The sequence below is a fragment of the Lithobates pipiens genome, unplaced genomic scaffold (genome assembly GCF_037356315.1).
Source record: "Lithobates pipiens isolate NorthernLeopardFrog02 unplaced genomic scaffold, aLitPip1_a1.2 Scaffold_16, whole genome shotgun sequence".
NCBI classification, from domain to species: Eukaryota; Metazoa; Chordata; class Amphibia; order Anura; family Ranidae; genus Lithobates; species Lithobates pipiens.
In genome coordinates, this window is record NW_027507748.1 from 174,647,689 (window position 1) to 174,669,587 (window position 21,899).

The following is a 21,899-nucleotide window of genomic DNA, read 5'->3' on the forward strand; positions in this document are numbered from 1 at the left end:
CTCAGGTACTCGGGTACTCAGATGCACTGACAGGTACTCAGGTACTCGGGTACTAAGATGGGCTGGGACAGGTATTCGGGGACTCAGATGGGCAGGGACAGGTACTCGGGTACTCAGATGGGCTGGGACCGGTACTCAGGTACTTAGATGGGCTGGGACAGGTACTCAGGTACTCGGGTACTCAGATGGGCTGACAGGTACTCGGGTACTCAGATGGGCTGTGATGGGTGATGACAGGTACTTTGATGGGTGATGACGGGTACTTTGATGGGTGGTGACTGGTCCTCTTTATTGGGAGGGGGGTAATCAGTGTGACTGGTGTGTACACTGAACGGTAACGAGATGTTACCGCAACCTCCTCCTCACACACGATCAGTGTGTGAGGAGGAGAACCCGGTAACATCTCGTTACCACGGTTTGTTTACATTCTGTGACCGGCTGTGATTGGACACAGCCGGTCACGTGGTAAAGAGACAATTTCATTGGCTCTTTACTGCGATCAGGGTTGGGCTGTGTCAGGGTGACAATCTGCATCCCCGATCGGCGCTCTGCACGTGCCCTAGGCGCATGCATGAGCCCTATAACGGCACAGTACATGTGACCGGCTGTGATTGGACACAGCCGTTCACATATACTGGGGGGTCGATGGGGAGGAAAACCCCACAGATCGGGGATGGGCTGTGTCCGAGGGACACAGCTCATCCACGATCGCCACGCTGCGGGCCCCCCTGGGGCCCGCAGGAGCGGAGAAATACAGAGGCCGTCATATGACGTCCACCCAGGATGGGAGATCCCATCTGTCATATGACTATGGCCGAGTATTGAAGTGGTTAATAGGTAGGGGGTATGTCCATGTGCTGAAATGCCTCAATTGGCTGTCCTGTACCCCATGATGGATGTGTCATGGGTCAAAGTTCTTCACAATGTAAATGAATATGTCTGCTGCAAACAGTGGCAGAAGTCCGCTGGTTTGGCGAATCGCGAACGAGCAAAGTTTGCCGCGAACCGACCGCCGGGTGAACCGCAAGGCCATCTCTACTTTTCCGTAAGCTAACATTTCTGTATTAAAAATCCTTTTTTTTTTTTTTGGTCTTATGTAATATTCACATTTTATGAGATACTAAATTTGGGGTTTTCACTAGCTGTACGCCTAGTAATGCTTGAAATATATCACTCTATGTGTAACGCATCTATATATGAGTTTCACTTTTTGAATTGAATTACTGAAATCAATTAACTTTTTGATGCTATTCTAATTTTATGAGAGGCACCTGTATACTGTATACTGCATTGAGACAATCCACTACAAGAGAGAGTCCATAAGTGTGCTCATATTACTACATCTGCAAGTTCTGGAATTTGAGACTTGACCACCCTTTTGAAGTGGTACAATTTCATCAGTTGTCTGATAGTACATTACTATATCCAGATTACTTTTTCTCAGGCTTGAGTTTCAATCAATGTTTTGTATAGAACATAACTGTCTTGGATCTGCCCCTAGCCTTATCCCCTGTCACAATAAACAGTTTAGATTTTTTGTTCCCTGTGTGAGAGGGTATTTTCCCCTCTATAGAGATTTCTTCTCACTTCCTGTTGTGTCTCTGGGACAGGAAGTAAAAACAAAAACCTTACCAACATAACACAGACAGCAAAAAATAAACTAGCAGGGGTTTTGATTTTCTCTTAGTCTATCTAAAACTTAAAAAAGAAAACTGTACATACAGTACATTTCATGAACAATGCAGCGCTCAACTCTCACATTTAAAGAAAATTTATATATATATATATAAAATATATACATATATAAATGTATAAAAGCGTATCTGACTATAGGGCTTAAAACAATAAATGCATGACCACTGACTAGATACTCAAAGTCCAGCCTATAGCTTTGAGAAAGCCCACTGGGCGCAACTCGTGAGGTAGGCGGTGATGCGATCACGCTGAGAGGAGCTGGACAGAGCTTGTGAATGCAGGAAGTTTTCTGAGATATGCTGGTTTTTCAACTCTGAAACGTGAGTGTATCTTTCTTTGGAATAAATTATTATATGAGCAATCTACAGGGCGGCACAGTGGTGTAGTGGTTAGCACTTTCACCTAGCAGTAAGAAGGGTCGCTGGTTCAAATCCCAACCATGACACTACCTGCCTGGAGTTTGCATGTTCTTCCTGTGCCTGCGTAGGTTTCCTCTGGGTACTCCAGTTTCCTCCCACCCTCCAAAGACATGCAGGTAGGTTAATTGGCTTCTGTCCAAAATTGGCCCTAGTATATAAATGGGGACCTTGCATTGTGGGCTCCTTGAGGGACTGATGAGAGTGTGCAATGTAAAGTGATGGGGACAATTGTAGACACTCAGGTTGAACTGGATGGACTGGTGTCTTTATTCAACCTTACTAGCTATGTAACTATACTCTGGTGGTCTTTCCTCTTATATTTTATATGACTGACATCTCACTGCGAGCTGTGGACATATTGTGGCAAATTAAAACAAAAAATATTTTTAAATCACAAAAAGGTAATATTGCAATTACAGAAGTAGGCTTTATTGGATATTGAAAGCATTAACATATATACAACTTTATACTATAAAGAGGATATATTAATTTCCAATATGCACATTACCACAAAGATGAGCAAAGAAATTTCTACCTAGAAGTGGACCTTTCATGAAAATACTGTCAGCCCCACTCCAACCAAATACATATGGTTAAATAAAGCCTGTAAAAAAAAAGTAAAAAAAAATGACCTTTGCTCCAGCTCCTGTCACTTTGGGGAGGTGTGAGTGACTTCATCTCTCACAGCTGCCTCCTGGGAAAGTTTGCGCATAACATCCTGTGAGAATGCACTTACGCAATGTGCCGAAGCACATTCTCATAGGATTTTAGAGAAGACAGTGGTGAAGCATGGGGACATCATCTGCTTTCCCTGAGTGTTGGAAGCCCCGACTCAGGTAAGTAGTTTTACATGACATACTTTTTTAGCAATATGTATTTAGGGGGTGGGGGAGCTGTCAGTAACGCAGTCCTTTTCTTGTTTTTTTAAGAAATCATGTTTACATCATGTTTACATTGGATGCGTTTACTACTACACAGATGCATGACTCACCTAGCAGTAAAAAGGGTTGCTGTTTCAAATCCCAACCATGACACTACCTGCCTGGAGTTTGCATGTTCTCCCTGTGCCTGCGTGGGCTTCCTCCGGGCACTCCGGTTTCCTCCCACACTCCAAAGACATGCAGGTAGGTTAATTGGCTTCTAGTATATGAATGGGGACCTTAGATTGTGGACTCCTTGAGGGTAGGGACCAATGTGAGTGTGCAATGTACAGGGATAGGGACAATTGTAGACACTCACTTAGGTTGAACTGGATGGGCTGGTGTCTTTATTCAACCTTAGTAACTATGAAACTCCTATGTAACATAAGTATTACAGACCAAGTGAAACAAAGTGAAGAAAACTAGTCTAGAGTCAAAGCATGGGCAGTATTTACCAGTTTGGACTCTGCTACGTCCCAGGTCACTACCACAGATACTGGGAGAGGTAGCAAAGCTTGACAAATAGAGTGTACCAGAAGTGGCGATGCCTGCCTGCAAAGGCTTAGAGGCTCAGAGGAGCCAAGTTTTTCAAATGTAGCGCACCAACAATGTCAGTGGGCAGAAGTGATTGGTGGAGTGTACCTGGAACAATGTCAGAAGTCAGGAGTGACAGATGCATCATACTTGGAATAGCAAATGTGGACTGCATGGACTAGGCAGTGGCAAAGGCACAGGAATACTCAATCAGGAACAAAGAGGCATGCCAGATTGGCTTGCGCAACATGTTGGGGGCTGGTGTTATGTTTCACGAGCAACTGTCTAAAGAGTACACCGGACCTTTAAGGATGTGGCCTAGTGACATAGTTGCACCTGATTGGCCCCAGCTGTGACACCTGAGGTAAAAACGAAGTGTGCATGGCCGCACAACCTATGATATGCACCACTGAAACAAAGAAGGTAAGCAGCCTCATCAATAGGCTTGTGTAAAACTGTTTCTTTATTATTTCAGCCCCACTAAAGACAAGACCTAACATTTATTACTGTATAGACCCCTAAGCCACAGCCTCCAACTTTCTGTCAACAGTAACCCTACACAAATGAGTTAAAATTAAACTTTCAGCGCCGCTCTAGGCGGAGACAGAGGTCTCCCTGCTTGTTGCAGTGAAGGGAGATGACTACAGAGCACCATTGAGAGGTGTAAGAGAAAAGAAATTTAATTTAACAAACAGGGCAATGAAATTCTTACCTACTGAGTAAATTAAGTAATACATTGACATGGGCTACAAGAGTGCAGGAGTACTGGGTAAAATCATTGTGGGGGTAATATAAAACAACACAAAATAAGAAAAATTTAAAAACAAATAAAGAGAGAATGCGAATAGAGAAAATGGGGGTTCGATTTAGAAAACTGCCGGTATGGTGGATTTCAAAGAAAACTTGTCAGAAAATGACAGTGGGTGGCATTCTTGATATTTTTCCTGGCAGTCTGCAGCTTCAATTAAGTTAAAATTGTTGTTTTTGCATATTTTTTTTCGGTAAGGTACTCAAAAATCAAGGAACTAGCATTTTTTAAAGGGAGGTTAGAAAATATAGCCTTTTTGTTTTTCTCATGAAAGTTTTATTTTACCAAATACTCTCATTTCTGGGCAGCGTCATAAAGTTGTGTATCATAGAAGGTCAGTAGTTGAATAAACATTGACAGGAAATCGGAAAGGAACATTATAATCAAGTCTGTAACAAAGTAAAATCCCTGTGTTAGAACACCTATACCTTTGTGAGCTGTCATTCTCCTTAAAGTGGAATTAAAGGTGCAAGTATGCTGTGCTTACCTCTCAGTGTTCCCTCCTCCAGTGGTAACACGTCCAGACTGCAGTCTACTCCACATGTAACAATGCGTGGGCCTGCCAATCATCTGGCTAGGGACTGTGCATATATGCCTCATACAAAGGGATTAATGAGGTGGGGAGTCATGGTGAAGGTACGATGTTGCACTAGATGAGATTCACTGACTACCTGATCTGTTTCTTTGCATTGTAAAATCATATATGAGTTCGCTTTAATGTGTATGTTTTGTATAGAGTAGGAAAGGCTCCATTCCCAGTGGAAGTCTCCTTATGCCCTGTACACACGGTTGGAAATTCCAACGGAAAAGGTCCGATCGGATTATACTGTCAGAAAATCCGATCGAGTGTGTGCTCCATCTGACTTTTTCTGTCTGAAATTCAGACGGAAAAAATTTGAGAGCAGGATCTCAAATTTTCCGACAAAAAAATCAGATCAGACTTTTTCCGCTCCTTTGTAGAGAATTCCGATCGGACAAAGTGCAACGCATGCTCAGATCAAATTATGAGACCAAAGCTATTGGCTACTAGCCTCAACGTAGTCCCATCGTAACAAACGTCATTAAGTTCCGAACGATCAGATTTTCCGTCAACTTTGTCCGACCGTGTGTATGCAACACCAGTTTAGGACAAAATCTGTTCAAAAAATCTGACGGATTTTGTGGTTGGAATGTCTGGCCGTGTGTACAGGGCATAAAAGGAAACTGGTTGGATCGGAGCTAGCAACACGGTGTCCATCTGTGTCGACCGTTCTGCATGTGGTTGAGCGCGATTTTACGATTCATTGCTCTAGCTCATCTTTTTGGATGAGCTATCCAAGCCTGATTCCAAGCTTTGAAGCTGGCTGCCCATCAGCCTACAGGGAGGATCCACATAGGTTCATGTAATCTCTTGGTCTTTCCATAAGGAGCTACTCCAGCCTGATTCTAAGCTTTAAAATCTGTGTTGCCATTCACCTACGGGGGAGGATTCATACAAGCTCATATGATCTCTTGGTGGGATCATTCTTTCTGGTAAGCAGTTCCTCTTATATATTCAGCATGATGGTGATATCTCCTTAATGCGGTATTAGTGGATTCCCAGTACAATTAAGCATTTGGAAACACATATCACCGACTTGCATTTTGTTTATGTCTTTTTCATTACATCTTGTTTTTTCTATTTATTTTTGTGAACATATTATATTGTGAAACGTTGTTTTCATTATTCAGGTATATTATTCCCAAGATTTACATATCTGTCTTTAGCATTTAAACCCACCACATGCTGTGGGCAGTTTTTAGGGACCCACTTGGCGTCAATTTCTTTACACTTTTTGTTTAATGTATTGTCCCAAAGTGGTTTTGATAACTTTATAGTGTTAATAGTTACAACTATTTACTATTTTTTTGTTTTTGGGACAATCAATTAACAGTGCATCTTACATTTCTATTAGTAAAGGTATAGAACTTCTTTCACGTTTTTTTTTTTTTTGCTTTATTGCTTTTTGTCTGTGTCCTTACAAGGTGATTTCAACAGAAAGTGATACAAAATCCAAAATTTTAACAAGAGGCAAGAGTAAATCTTGCAATGGAGGGGCACCTGTTTAGGTGAGATCTGGCTAAAAGATATTCTCTTCACTTTGTAAAGATTTTATCTTTCATAACATCAAGTGAAAGGAAATCTCAATAGGACACAGGAAGCAAAGAATAAAATGTTCAAAACTAAAGAAAAACATTTTGGTTATACATACATATTAAAGTGTACATGGATATGATACATATTACAGATAGTGAACTAATTTGCTTACTGTATTTATTGGGGTATAACACTCACTTTTTTACCATGAAAATCGGGTGCAAATAGCGTGTGCATGTTATACGCCAATACTTCAATTTTAGCTGCCTTATTTAAAATTTAAGTTTTTTCCTGAAACTTCCCTCTTAAAATGAATGTGCGTGTTATACACCTGTGCATGTTATACGCCGATAAATGCGGTACTTGCTTCTATCTTGATCCCTCCAGATTGTAAATTTTATAAAAGTGTAATTTTCTCTATTCCTGTTATATCTTGTCATTGTTCCTATTATGCGATATTATTGCACTGTATGCATGCAGCATTTGAAGTTGAAATTTACTTTTTGAAAGTTGTACTGTATGTATTTTTCATGCTATGTATTTGATTTATTCAACCTTGTAATACTGTGCATAGAACCATTAAAAATGACACACAGCTACACAAATCAATAAACAAAGAGAACTTCTGCGAACATTTCCCAACCTGTGCAGATGCTTCATGACCTATTGATATTAGAAGAATTGATCATTCAGGTTTTCTTAGCCAGTTACTGTTGTTATGTTCACAATATATATAAGCGCCTTTAACATTGACTTAAATGGGTCTGGTAACATTAGAAATAGGACAAAAAAATATTCTTAATAGCACATGACAAACCCAGTATTAACAATATCAAAAGTTCCAGACATAATGCACTCAAGGCAACCTCAATCTATACAGTTGGCCTATGCCTTATCATCAACACATCCAACCAGGTGCCTGATCTGGTTTGTTCACAATAGAGTCACATACAAAACTTGAAGAATGGCTGTGCTGTGGTATTTCTGAAACTCTTTTATTAGTAAAGCAGCATAAACACAAGAATGCATAAGAGATTGCTTTTTCCCTTCTTTATGCTGCTTTTTCTAATAAAAGAAGATTTCACCATACCACACTGAGGTCATCCTTCGAGATTCATATTGAATTTACAGTGTGCTGAAATACAAATTGACCGTGACTCCTATAGCACTTTGTTTGTTTGAAAGATGCATGCATTGTATGACGTTTAATACATAATAATAAAATATATATGTCTGCATGTATTGTAATTACGTTATGTACATCTATTATATGGTATTTTTATACTAAATAATATTGCTATTTGAATCTTGACACTCTTGACTGTCCATCAAACTGCCGACTATCTCAATTTCTGTGATAGGGACAGGTTGTTCATTGTGCACTGCGATACATCTCTAGAAAATAAAAAAAGACAACAGAAAAACAAACAAATGCATCAGATAAACATAAATGGCATCCAGAATCATATTGTATATATAAAAACAACATTATTCCTACATGAACAATGTTAACAATGATAACCTTGCATAACAACTGTTGATATATTTTACTATCTATTATATATAAATGTGATAGCTTGAGTAGTACATTTCTCGGTGACAGATAATCAGGTAACAATATCGGTCAGCACACTCTAGTCTATAAAGCAGCTGATTTGTTTATGACATTCTCTGTGTTTACTTTGTTGAGGTATAGTAATCCTCCCACATACCAATCTATATGTAGGTTACTTCATCACTTTGTTTATACAGTATGTCTTTTGTAGAAGGGCAAAAAGGTACATGGTGCATGTATTCATCTTTCAAAATATTGCATATACAGTGCCTTGAAAAAGTATTCATACCCCCCTTGAAATTGTCCACATTTTGTCATGTTATAACCAAGGACATAAATTTATTGTAGTGGGATTTTATGTGATAGACCTACACATGGCACATAATTGTGAAGTGGATGGAAAATGATAATTTTTTTTTTTTTTTTTTTTTACAAATAAATATCTAAAAAGTGTGGCATACATTTGTATTCAGCCCATTTACTCTGATACACAACTAAAATCTAGTGGAACCAGTAGCCTTCAGAAGCCACCTAATTAGTAAATAGAGTCCACCTGTGTGTAATTTAATCTCAGTATAAATACAGCTGTTCTGTGAAGCCCTCAGGAGTTTGTTAGAACCTTAGAACCTTAGTGAACAAACTGCATCATGAAGGCCAAGGAACACACCAGACAGGTCAGGGATAAAAGTTGTGCAGAAGTTTAAAGCAGGGTTAGGTTGTAAAAAATTATCCCAAGCTCTGAACATCCCATGGAGCACTGTTCAATCCATCATCTTAAAATAGAAAGAGTATGGCACAACTGCAAACCTACTAATACATGGGCGTCCACTAAAACTGACAAGCCAGGCAAAGAGAGCATTAATCAGAGAAGCAGCTAAGAGGCCCATGGTGCAGAGATCCACAGATTGGGTGGGAGAATCTGTCCACAGGACAACTATTAGTTGTGCACTCCACAAAGCTGGTCTTTATGGAGTAGTCGCAAGAAGAAAGCCATTGTTGAAAGAAAGCCATACAAAGTCCAGTTTGTGAGAAGCCATGTGGTGGACACAGCAAACATGTGGAAGAAGGTGCTCTGGTCAGATGAGACCAAAATTGAACTTTTAGGTCTAAAAGTAAAACGCTATGAATAGCGGAAAACTAGCACTGCACATCACCCTGAACACACCATCCCCACCATGAAACATGGTGGTGGCAGTATCATGTTGTGGGATGCTTTTCTTAAGTGGGGACAAGCTAACAGAGCTTGAAAAAGCAGAAGCTATACCCAAAAAGACTTGCAGCTGTAATACAGCAAAAATTAGTTCTATAAAGTATTGACTGAGGGGGCTGAATACAAATGTATGCCACACTTATCAGATATTTATTTGTAAAAAAAAAAAAAAAAAAATATATATATATATATATATATATATATATATATATATATTCCATTTGGGAGATCTTCCCATACTTCCTGTATCAGAGAAACAAAAGTAAAAGGAGATCTCTCCAAAGTAAAGGGGGATTACTACCTTGTGGACAGTTGTCACAAGAGCAGATGTCACCATTGCAATAATTCCTGTTCTAGTAACAACAGGAAAGTTTTGGATCTCTTTTTGTTTTCTTCTCAGGAGACAATGGTTCAAATAAAGAGGGTAAATCTCTCAAATGGGACATAAACAACAACAACAAAAAAATAAAAAATAAATGACATGTTTTTAACCATTTCCCACCTTTAGCTAAAACTGAAAAGAATATATACTACTGCTACTATAGCATGCTACTATATACTGTAAGAAAATTGTTCCATCATGAATTACTCAAAAGGGAATGCCATATTAAAGCAGCACTAATTGTGCCAATAGTAATGATAGATCAACCCTCAATAGTGCATTCACTAACTCCCTAATGACAAAACATCCAACAAATAAAGTCAACCCCTATTTACATGAAGATAGCATGCCTTCCTACCTTGCTAAATCCCCAGGTAGTTTTTTGCTACATGAATCCTTATATCAATTCTGGTCTACAATTGGATCCTAAATATACATTTCATCTATATATAATTACAAAGATTAGTTATAGTGACAAGTGTCACTTTTATTAAAATACTGAATTATACAAAAAAATGTACTTTTAGCACAGTAATCTTTTAAATTACCCCCCCCCCCCCCCCCAATTCATCTGTCTATGGTCTTGGCAGATCAATAAGTGTCAACTGGGCCTGGCAGTGTCTTCTCCACATGCATGCACAGATAATTCCTGTTCATACTAATGGAGATGCAGATTTTTCTTTGCATGTGTAGAAGAATCTGTCTAGCAGGGATACTTTGTAATGCAATTGTGCAGCTCCTGGGTCAACACGAGATATGGCAGAACTGGAGCCAAGTCAGTATAAGACTTTATGGGACCTGCTTGGGGAGGGGATAGGGCAGACAAATGCTAAAGTTGCCTGTTGGCTACTATCACTCAGCTGGTCCAGGCTCTGGAAGGATTCCAGCTTTAATGTTTAGAGAAAGAAATTAACAGTATAAAACATACATACAAAAGACATGAAAAATGTTGTCTGTGACCACAAGGTAAAAAAAAACACATCTGTCAGTGCAAATGTTGTATGTAAACCAATCCCCAACACATTTCAGAGTCCTTAACCGCTTGTCGACCAGCCGCCGTCATTATACGGTGGCAGGTCGGCACTATAGCTATACGTCTGCTCCTTTAAGCGGGATAGCAGGCGTGCACACACGCGCCTGCTGCACTTCAGGGGTGCCGATGCTCATGGCCAACTGTCGTGGTGACTGACGGCCATGACCGATCATGGGCACGAGAGGCAGAACAGGGACATGTGTGTGTAAAAATTCCCTCTAGTCAGTCCCCTCCCCCTACAGGCAGAACACACAGGGAACACAGTTAACCCCTTGATCACCCCCTAGTGTTAACCCCTTACCTGCCAGTGACATTTATACAGTAATCAGTGCATGGTTATATCACTAATCGCTGTATAATTATCAATCGTCCCAAAAATTTGTGAGAAGTGTGCAATGTGTCTGCCATAATGTCACAGTCATGATAAAAATCACAGATCACCGCCGTTACTAGTAAAAAAATAATAATAAAAATGTCATAAATCTATGCCCTATTTTGTAGAACTTTTGCGAAAACCAATCAATATACGCTTATTGTGATTTTTATTACCAAAAATATGTAGAAGAATACACATCGGCCTAAACTGAGAAAAAAATTAGCTTTTTTAAAAAAAAAAATTGGGGATATTTATTATAGCAAAAAAATATAAAATATTGTGTTTTTTTCAAAAAAATTGTCGCCTGTTTTTGTTTATAGCGGTGCATGACCACGAAATTGTCAGTTAAAGCAACGCAGAGCCGAATCGCAAAAAAGGCTCTGGTCATTAAGCAGCCAAATCTTCCAGGGCTGAAATGGTTAAATCTCTTTCTTCAGGGAAGGTTTTAACAATCGTAGTATATATGGTAATGCCTTGATGAAAATTGCCAACACACAGCCAGCAATGGGATAAAAACAGTGGAAGCGGTAGAAGTCAGTCAATGAAAGGTGGTGAGTATGTGAAGCAAAGGAAAAAAAAGAGAGAAAGGCCTCCCCAGCCTTCAGGGTTAATCAAGGGCGGTGTGCTGGGATCACCTATATAACGATGAAAAAACCCTCAGCCTAAGGTCTAGCCTTTAGATATTTTACAGAGATCCTTATGGAATATTAATACTATATAGCCGTTGTCACGCTCTGCTCATCTGAGACCAGACAGTTTGGTCTCAGATGAGCGTGATAAGCTGTGTGGACCCTCTTAGCACTTGGATCCGGAGAAACATCGGTACATGACTATGCTGCAATCTTACTGCATACTGCTCAGGCTTTTCTAATCCATTTTTAAACATTATTTGAGCAAGGCTATATAGGATTGATGTTCCATAAGGATCTCTTTAAAAGAATTAAAGGCTATCTCTTAGGCTGAGGGATTTTTCCTCTTTAAATAGTGGATCCCAGTGCACCCCCCTTGATTCACCCTGAAGGCTGGGTAGGCCTTTTTGTATTTTTCCTTTGCTTCACATACACCCCCACTTTTCATTGACTGACTTTTATTGCTTCCACTGTTTTTATCCCATTGCTGGCTGTGTGTTGACAATTTTCATCAAGGCATTACCATATGAACTACGATTGTTAAAACCATCCCTGAAGAGGGAGCTTTAAGGACTCTGAAACGTATTGGCGATTGGTTTACATACACCACACATACTCACATTTAGTGTTTTTTTTTGCCTTGTGGTCACAGACCACATTTTTCCTGTCTTCTGTATGTATGTTTTATATTGTTAATTTCTTTTAAATACATTTTGATACTAATAAATACAATATATTTAATATTATTATTACTGACCTTTGCACATTCCTTGAGCCTAAAAAGTCCCAATTTTTCTGAGGGGAGATTTATTTCTCTATCCATACTAGGGACGTGGCCTTTTTAAGCAGATACACACAACCTTGTCTATTTTACCAGCTTTAATATTGGGATCCACCCAGATGCCTAAGCGATAGCTGGCCCAGCCTCTCAGGCAGCCTCTCCCAAACCCTCCACAGTTCAGTGCTCCAGTGAACACTGGAGGGGCAGAGCAGTGACTAAAAGTCACTGCTCTGTTTGTTCTCAGAGCAGATCTGAGTATTGAGCAATCATTGGTCTTTGATTCACTCAGTTCTCAGTGTAGAGCTGGCGGGGGACAGCTGCAGCATCACACTGATGCTGAATCTACATAGGCGAGTATGTATGCTTATATTTTTGGATTGCCTCACTTCTTTTTTTTAATAAACATTAACATTTTAAAACAATTCTCAATTCTCCTCTGCAGTTATATGCATTGTGAATAATTGATCTTTAAAATTCGCAACCGAGGCACTGAAATTACATCTCCTTTGCAATTTACTTTCTGTGGAGATAACAAAATCTCAACAACCTACCTGCCATCTAACATAAACACACAGCAGGTGTTTGTAAGCTTCTAGAAACCAACTGAAACCCAACTAATGCCTCGTACACACGACCGGACTTTCCAGCAGACTAGGTCTGTCGGACATTTCGATCATGTGTGGGATAATCCGATCATTTTTATAAAAAAAATAAGATGGACCAAGAAATAGAACAAGTTTCAAATCTGGCCGATGGACTCAATTCTTATTGGGAAAAACATTTGTCTGTATGCTGGTCAGAGGGACCAAATACAACGCAAGGGCAGCTATTGGCTATTGGCTATTGAACTTCCTTTTTTAGTCCCGTCTTACGTCATCACGTTCAAAACTGTGTGTGGTCAAGTTAGTTAGTCCATTGGAAGTCGATCAGAAATCCGTCAAAAATCCATCGGGAAGACCGCCGGACCTAGTCTGCCGGAAAGTCCGATCATGTGTACGCGGCATTAGAGTATTTGCTGTGCTTTTTGAACATTTTTTTTTTTTTTTTTATAAATTCTTTTTATTCGTTTTAAAAGAAAAAGTACAGAACATAGCCTCGGGGCATTCCCCGGCTCAAACAATACAACACAACAGGTAAGGCAGAACACCTAAAAAACTATCCGCCTAACCCAAAGAACATACAACCAAACCCCATAGCTTGCTGCTAAGATTGACAGGAGCAATGTAAGTCTCAGTAATTAACATTAAGCTTAATGATGCACTATAGGCAGTCTACCAACAGAGATCTACAAGTGGGCGTCAATCAGATACACAGGCATCCCAAACGCCACCCTAGAGAGAGCTTACCAGAGGAGTTGTCTACTGGATAGATTAGGTTGATAACCCAACAGGGCTGCCCCGCTCCCCAATCGTTGTCTCAGACTCCAACCAGATATTCCAAACCTTCTGAAACTTCTGAGGGCAACCCCGGATGGAATATGCTTCTTTGTACAGTGGTATTGCAAGGTTAACTAATGATTTCCATGCACTCAGGGTGAGGGTCGCTGTAGGGGCCCTCCACCGAAGCACAACAAGTTTCCTCGCATAGTAGAGCAGCAGCCCCAGCAATGTGCGGACTGCCCGCGAGGGAACCAAAGCATCCACCAACCCCAGCAGACATATCTCCGCCGTCTTAGGTATAGGGATCGTTGTCAGCTCAGTAATAAAAGAGAGTATGCTTGACCAATAACGTTGAACCACGGGGCAAGCCCAAATCATATGAATGTACCCCGCCAAATCCGCTCCACAGCGCCAGCACTGTGACGAAGAGTCAGGGTAAATCCTATGAAGTCTACATGGGGTGTAATAAAATTTATGCAGTATTTTAAATTGAATTAGCCGATCTCTTGAGGAAATCAAATGTCTAAAGGGGGAGTCCCAAATGTCCTCCCAGTCCTCTCCATCCAATCCCGGCAGCTCCTCCACCCAGAATTCCCTAAGTTTTTCCAATCCACTATGAACCGAAGGCTGCAAGGCCTTATATATCATGGACAGTGGTTTAAGCAGCGACTCCTGACGTAGAAGCGTCTCCATACTAGACTGGTATAAGGTCAGGGGCGAACCACCAAACTGAGTCCCAAACGCATGACGAAGCTGCAGGAATCGGAAGAAGTACACATTGGGCAAATCAAACCTAGATTTAAGCTGGTCAAATGTCAGCAATGCACCATTCTCACAAACGTGGTGTAGACTTTTTGAACATCTTTGAGAATAAATCACTTCATAGTACAAGCAGCTAGTGAGGTCATTGAGGTCTTGCTTTAAAGCTCTTTTGCTGCTTATTTAAAAAATGCAAACCACTTATAAATAAAGTATGGTACAGGTGCATTTTAAACATGATGTGTTACACAAATGGAAATGGAACAGAGCACCTATTACATTCAGTATGATTGGAGGGCTAAGTCTAATCGAAATCAGGGTTTCATTTAGTAGATTCTGGAGTGTTGTACCAATGATTACAGCACGTGACATCCTAATTTCCTCTATCTGCCATGAATGTTACAAGGTCTCACTCTTTCTGTTGTCCTATTTTCTTTTTTTTTTTTTTTGAACATGAGAACGGTGATAAAAACCGTGGCAGAAATTTTGCTGCTTCCAAGATTTGTAGAAGGGCTAATGGATAGTTTTTATTACCAGCATCTAGTCATATAACGCATCTAATCAAATAATAAGAACATACATTTTTCATTTTTTTTGTTTATATCATGTTTGGAGTATTGTCTTAATATTATAAATATTTGCGTTACTAACGTAAATGTACCTGCGCGTTTATATTGCTTGATGATAATGAAAGTTTTAATTTTTCTGAAGGATCCGGAATTGCAACAAGAATCAGTATCTTCACATATCTGTAAATATTATCAATATTGCAATAGTAAATAAAAGATTACTACATAATAAAGTACTACTGAGAATGTAAAGTATTACTAAATTCTGGACCCTGCATTTACTATATCTGGTCTCCCACAGTACAAAGAACATAGACATGTAATTATTTTTGAAATTATAAACTGCTAAACACCTTTTCTCATCAGTAGTATATTGCAGTCTTGTGACTTCTATCAGTTTCCAACCAAGTACTGGTTAAGACTTTTAGGAGGAGTTTTCATTCTCTTCTGACTGTCCTATGAGGTTTCATGACCCCTGACCCTCTGGATTGTGCTAATTGGCCCTGTGCTGATCACATGCACCCTCCCAAAAAATAAAAACTCTTTAGCAATGCACATGAAACTGAGCATGTGTAGAGTGCCCACACAAAAGCAGATGGCTTGGGGACAGTGGAAGAAGGGGAGGATCAGAGAAGACAGAATCAAACAGCCTTTGTACACAATGTGGAGGATTAAACTCTTAAGGTTCCACAGTGAGTATAACAAGCATGCTTTACTGCATATACAGACTGATTTTACTGTTGAGGGTTTAGTAACAAAATTTAGTAGCAAAATTACACTTTAAATTAATTCAAGGATTAAAAAATATACGTTGACCCTTGAGAGGACGGTTGACAGGCAGCTGGGGGGCACATGTTGAATAGGCCAAACCACCACATCTCAGGCCAATTAACTTGAAAATTACCAATGTTTTGGACCAACCAGCGAGGTACTGTGGACATAGCATATCTTGATTTAAGCAAGGCGTTTGATACACTTCCACATAATGATCTAATACAAAAGTTGTACAAGCTTAAAAAAATTATAAATGCACATCTTTTTGCATTTTTTTAATTGGGAGCCTGAAAAGTACAGCCAAGCAGTTACACACTAACAGGAAGCTTAATAAACTCTTGCACTATGGTAGTTCATTGAAAACTACAAGCCAACAGCCGTAAAGGCTGCTGTACCTTGTCGTTTTCTATTCTCATAATGCGAATGAATGATGCGTCCGGAGCCCCGAATGACCACGTTTTTTGCAGTGTGACCCAAAGAATTACATGGGGAAAAGATCCCCTGCTAACTGTCACAATAGGAAGCTGGGGGTGCAAGGGCCAGGGTATGTGTAACATGTTACATGTTACACCCCGAATATGGGTGTGACAAGTAACATGTTACAAAAGGTGAACTTATCCTTTAACCGTAGGGTTGTTTAGTGGATATGCAGTTGGCTAAAGGATAGATACCAGAGTAGAATAGTACCATAGTAGAATAGAAAAAAGCATGGTCAAGCATAGCCAGAGTCCAGTAGCCATATCGGGTAGTCAGCCAGTCCAGACGTCAGGGATCCAAGGAGAGCAACTGCAAGCAGGATAGAAGCCAGGAGGGATGTCAGCAAGCCAGTCTTAAAACAAACAGGAGGAGATGGTTCCTAGTGATCTGACCAACATGAAGGCAAATTAAAGAGTGAGCTGGAAGGCTTTAAATAGGCAGGTCAGATGAGCATCATCGTGAACAGCTGGTAACTGTGGAGAGAGAAGAGAGCTGGCAATTAGCCGACAGCTGAGCGGCCAGCCCAGAGGAGAAAGGGCTAAGCCAGCCCTGACAGTACCCCCTCAATGAGCCCTCTCCCTCGGAGGGCCACCGGGCTTGAGGGAAAACCGTCTATGGAAATCGCAGAGGAGGACAGGGGCATGTACGTCAGAGGATGAAACCCAGGAGGTTCCTCCGGACCGTACCCCTTCCAATGCACCAGGTACTGTATGCGCCCACGGAACCTACGTGAGTCAACAATGGATTGTACCTCATACTCCTCATAGTTCTCAACCTGAATAGGGTGAGGACATGGCACCGAGGTGGTAAATCGGTTACAAACCAACGGTTTCAATAAGGAGACATGAAACACATTTGAGATGCACATACTAGGAGGAAGGTTCAATTCGTAAGCTACTGGGTTAATCCTGCAAAGGATACGGAAAGGCCCAATAAACCGAGGTGCAAACTTCAGTGAGGGAACACAAAGCTGGAAGTTGCGAGATGACAGTCAGACCCTGTCCCCAACCTGGTGGGAAGGCGCAGGCAGGCGTCTGCGGTCAGCATGGAGTCTGTACGCAAAGCCTCCTGGACTTGTACCCAAGTGGAACGAAGACCACAGAGATGCTCCTCTAACGCAGGAATACTCTGCAGAACAAATGAGTCAGGCAACATGGAAGGTTGGAAACCATAATTCGCCATAAATGGAGACAATCGGGAGGCAGAATACAAGGCACTGTTGTGAGCAAACTCTGTCCAAGGTAATAGGTCAGACCAGTTGTTATGATGGTCAGAAATATAGCAACGTAGGAATTGCTCCAAGGACTGATTGGCTCGTTCTGTGGCCCCATTACACTGCGGGTGATACGCAGAAGAGAACACAAGCTGGATTCCCAACTGTGCACAAAAGGCTCACCAGAACCGGGAGACAAACTGACTGCCCCTATCCGAGACAATCACCTTGGGTTGCCCATGTAAGCAAAAGATCTCCCGAGCAAAAATGGAAGCCAGTTCCTTAGAGATGGGTAACTTCTTAAGTGGAATACAATGACACATCTTTGAGAACTGGTCAACCACCATAAGGATAATAGTGTTGCCTTGGGAGTTGGTCAATTTCACAATGAAATCCACAGACAGGTGAGTCCAGGGCCTCTCTCCATTGGGTATGGGTTGTAGGAGGCCCACTGGAAGGTGTCATGGAGTCTTACTCTGAGCACACACGGGACAGGCAGCTACGAAGGCAGTAACATCAGCCCGTAGACTAGGCCACCAGAATTGTTGTGAGATGGCCCAAATGAGTTGATTTTTCCCAGGATAGCCAGCTGCCTTGGGAGAATGGTAAGTCTGGAGCACTGCAGTACGGAGACTCTCTGGGACAAAGCAGCGGTCACAAGGTTTATCAGGAGGAGCATGGACCTGAGCAGCAAGAAATTTGTCACCCAAAGGAGAAGTAAGACTGGTGCGAACCGTAGCCAAGATACGATCAGGAGGAATCATAGGAACCGGAACCGACTCCGACTTGGAAGTGGAGGAAAATTGTTGTGACAAGGCATCAGCCCTTACATTCTTAGTACCGGGTAAGAATAAGACAATGTAATTAAAGTTCGACAAGAAAAGAGCCCACTGCGCCCTTCTGGGAGAGAGTCGCTTAGCCTCAGACAAGAATGTAAGATTCTTATGGTCAGTAAGAATAAGAACGGGCACAGTGGTACCTTTAAGGAGATGTCTCCATTCTATTAGGGCTAAAATGATCGCCAACAGCTCTCTGTCACCAATCTCATAATTGCATTCAGCAGGTGACAATTTCTTGGAAAAGTAACCACACAGATGCATAGCACTCTCAGAGACGTTGAGACAGAAAAGTGCCAACTCCAGTCTCAGAAGCATCAACTTCTATTATAAAAGGCAACGTAGGATCAGGATGTGCCAACACAGGAGCAGAAACAAAGGCAGCCTTGAGAGTCTCAAAGGCCTTAATGGACTCCGGAGACCAACTCTGTGGGTTACTGTCCTTTCTGGTCATATCAGTTAGAGGCTTGACCAGAGACGAGAAGTTACAAATAAACTTCCGATAGTAGTTGGCAAAGCCCAGGAAATGCTGCAGAGGATGTAAACCCACGGGTCGAGGCCACTGTAGGAATGCCGACAGTTTTTCTGGGTCCATCAAAAAACCAGCAGTGGAAAAGCCCAGGAATGTAACCTGTTCACGATGGAACTCGCACTTCTCCAGTTTACAATAGAGATTGTTCTCCCTTCGTTTCTGAAGTACACAACAGAAATCTGTGTGGTGGCTCTCCAGGGACTTGGAAAATATGAGGATATCATCGAGATAAACCACCACACACAATTGCAACAAATCTCAGAGGACATCGTTAATAAATTCCTGGAAAACAGCAGGGGTGTTACAAAGGCCAAAAGGAATTACCAGGTATTCATAATGGCCTGTTCTGGTATTAAACTCAGTTTTCCACTCATCGCCCTCCTTAATGCGCACGAGATTGTATGCCACTCTCAGGTCAAGCTTTGTGAAAACCATTGCTCCCTTGAGGTGCTCAAATAATTCTGTAATCAATGGAATCGGGTAGGCATTCTTAATTGTGACACGATTGAGACCCCTATAATCTATACAAGGTCTCAGTTCACCGCTCTTCTTTTTCCCAAAGAAGAAACCAGAACCAGCAGGAGACGAGGACTTGCGGATGAAACCTCGAGAAAGTGCGTCAGCAACATATTCCTCCATGGCCTTATCCTCCAAAACCGACAAAGGGTAAACGAGGAGGTATGGCACCAGGTTGAAGGTCAATTGTGCAATCATAAGGCCGGTGTGGAGGCAAACTACCAGCTTGACCTTTATCAAAGACATCGCCAAAATCACGGTACTCCTCCGGCAGGGAGGGGAGTGAAGCGGTGCACAGGACCTTGGATACCTTCAAGAAGCATGTCTCACAGCATTGTGGTGACCAGGAGAGAACCTCAGCATGGAGCCAATCAAAAGAGGGGTTGTGCCTCTGTAACCAAGGATAACCAATAACCAGCGGAAATCTGGGTGAGGAAATAACTTGGAATTGTATTATCTCATGGTGAAGAGCCCCTACGGCCATGGACAACGGAACCGTCTCATGAGTCACATGGGCAGGCTGTAAAGGTCTCCCATCAAGAGCCTCAATGGCAAGTGGAGTGTCACGCAGCTGCAGCGGAATTGAGTGCTGCGAAACAAATGCAGCATCAATGAACAGGCCTGCAGCCCCAGAGTCGATTAGCGCCTGTATCTCGATGGACGACTCAGCCCAAGAAAGGGTGACCAAAACCAGGGGCTTATCCTTCTGGATAACTGGGGATGAAACAACGCCACCTAAGGTCTGTCCATGACAGGACCTCAAGGTTCAGGCGTTCCCTGGACGGGTAGGACAAGACTTAAAAAAGTGACCTGCCTGGCCACAATAAAGGCACAATCTCTCCCTCCTCCTAAAGGCTCTCTTATCCGCAGAGACGCGTGAAGCCCAGGTGCATGGGTTCATCTTCACTGACTAACTCGGTACCAGGAGGCATGGGAGGTGAGGGAGGCATGGGTGGGACTACAAAGCTTGGAGGCAAATGTACAGGAGGCTTCCGCAAGCGCTCCTTAAGAGAAAGTCTTTCTCTGAGTCTGGAGTCAATAAGGATGGCAAACGAGATCAAGCTCTCCAACTCAGTGGGTATATCTCGGGCTGCTATCTCATCCTTGATGGAATCCGAGAGACCATGAGAAAAAGCAGCCACAAGGGCTTCATTGTTCCAAGCAACCTCTGCTGCCAGAGTACGGAATGCAATGGCGTAATCGGCAACAGTTCTCATGCTCTGTTTGAGGGACATGAGGCACTTGGCAGCAGAAGCGGAGCGTGCAGGAATGTCCAAAATCCTTTTAAAGGAGGCCACAAACTGAGGGTAACTCAAGACAACAGGTTTTTGCATCTCCCATAGAAGGTTAGCCCAGGCCAAGGCTCTCTCAGAAAGCAAAGATATCACAAAACCTACTTTGCTTCTGTCCGTGGGAAACGCCTGGGGCAGCATTTCAAAGTATATCTCAACCTGATTGAGAAACCCTCTGCATTGAACTGGATCGCCCCACAAATCACTGGGGAAGCGGAGCAGAACCAGACATACCTCTTATAGAAGTAATACTCGAGGCAGGTGCCTGCAGAGAGACTGGCACAGCAGCAGGGACGGCCTGCGACTCAGGTTGTACAGGAGCAGCCACCATGGGGGATTCCAGGTGAGCCGTGCGATTCAGGAGCGTTTGTAATGCCAAGGCAAACTGATCCATGCGGTGATCTTGCTCATCCAATCTGGAAAAAATATTACCAACAAGTGGATTGACTGTATCTTCTGAATTCATGGCCTTCGCGTACTGTCAGGACCCATGAAACAGACAGAGACAGATGTACAATCAAATCACACTTGTTTATTCCAAGGTAAATAGAAAAAAGCATGGTCAAGCATAGCCAGAGTCCAGTAGCCAGATCGGGTAGTCAGCCAGTCCAAAGTTCATAAACCACATCGGGTAATCAGCCAGTCCAGACATCAGGGATCCAAGGAGAGCAACTGCAAGCAGGATAGAAGCCAGGAGGGATGTCAGCAAGCCAGTCTTAAAACAAACAGCAGGAGATGGTTCCTAGAGATCTGACCAATGCAAATGCAAATGAAAGAGTGAGCTGGAAGGCTTTAAATAGGCAGGTCAGACGAGCATCCTCGTGAACAGCTGGTAACTGTGGAGAGAGAAGAGAGCTGGCAATTAGCCGACAGCTGAGGGGCCAGCCCAGAAGAGGAAGGGCTAAGCCAGCCCTGACAGTTCCCTCAGACAGAGACCAGTCAATAGTAGTGTACCACAAGGCTACTATATGTAAGTGATAAAAGTAAAGGTTTATTGGGCAAGGTATGTCTTTTGGCTGATGATACAAAGGTGTGTATGAAGGATGATATCCCTGGAGGTGTCTGTAACATGGAACATGATTTGACATTGCTGG

At 42.0% G+C, this 21,899-nt stretch overlaps 1 protein-coding gene across 1 annotated transcript in view; it reads right to left on the minus strand.

Moving 5' to 3' along the window:
• Window positions 1–2,516: 2,516 nt before the first annotated feature.
• The window catches only part of LOC143982232 (interleukin-5 receptor subunit alpha-like), a 93,440-nt gene continuing 74,057 nt past the window's right edge, over window positions 2,517–21,899 (minus strand). Inside the window, exons 10-11 of the mRNA XM_077480777.1 lie at window positions 15,258–15,345; window positions 2,517–7,887 (exon numbers count right to left, since the gene is read on the minus strand). Coding sequence (XP_077336903.1) covers window positions 7,777–7,887; window positions 15,258–15,345 — 199 coding nt within the window. The 3' untranslated portion in view covers window positions 2,517–7,776. The remainder of the gene's footprint in view (window positions 7,888–15,257; window positions 15,346–21,899) is intronic.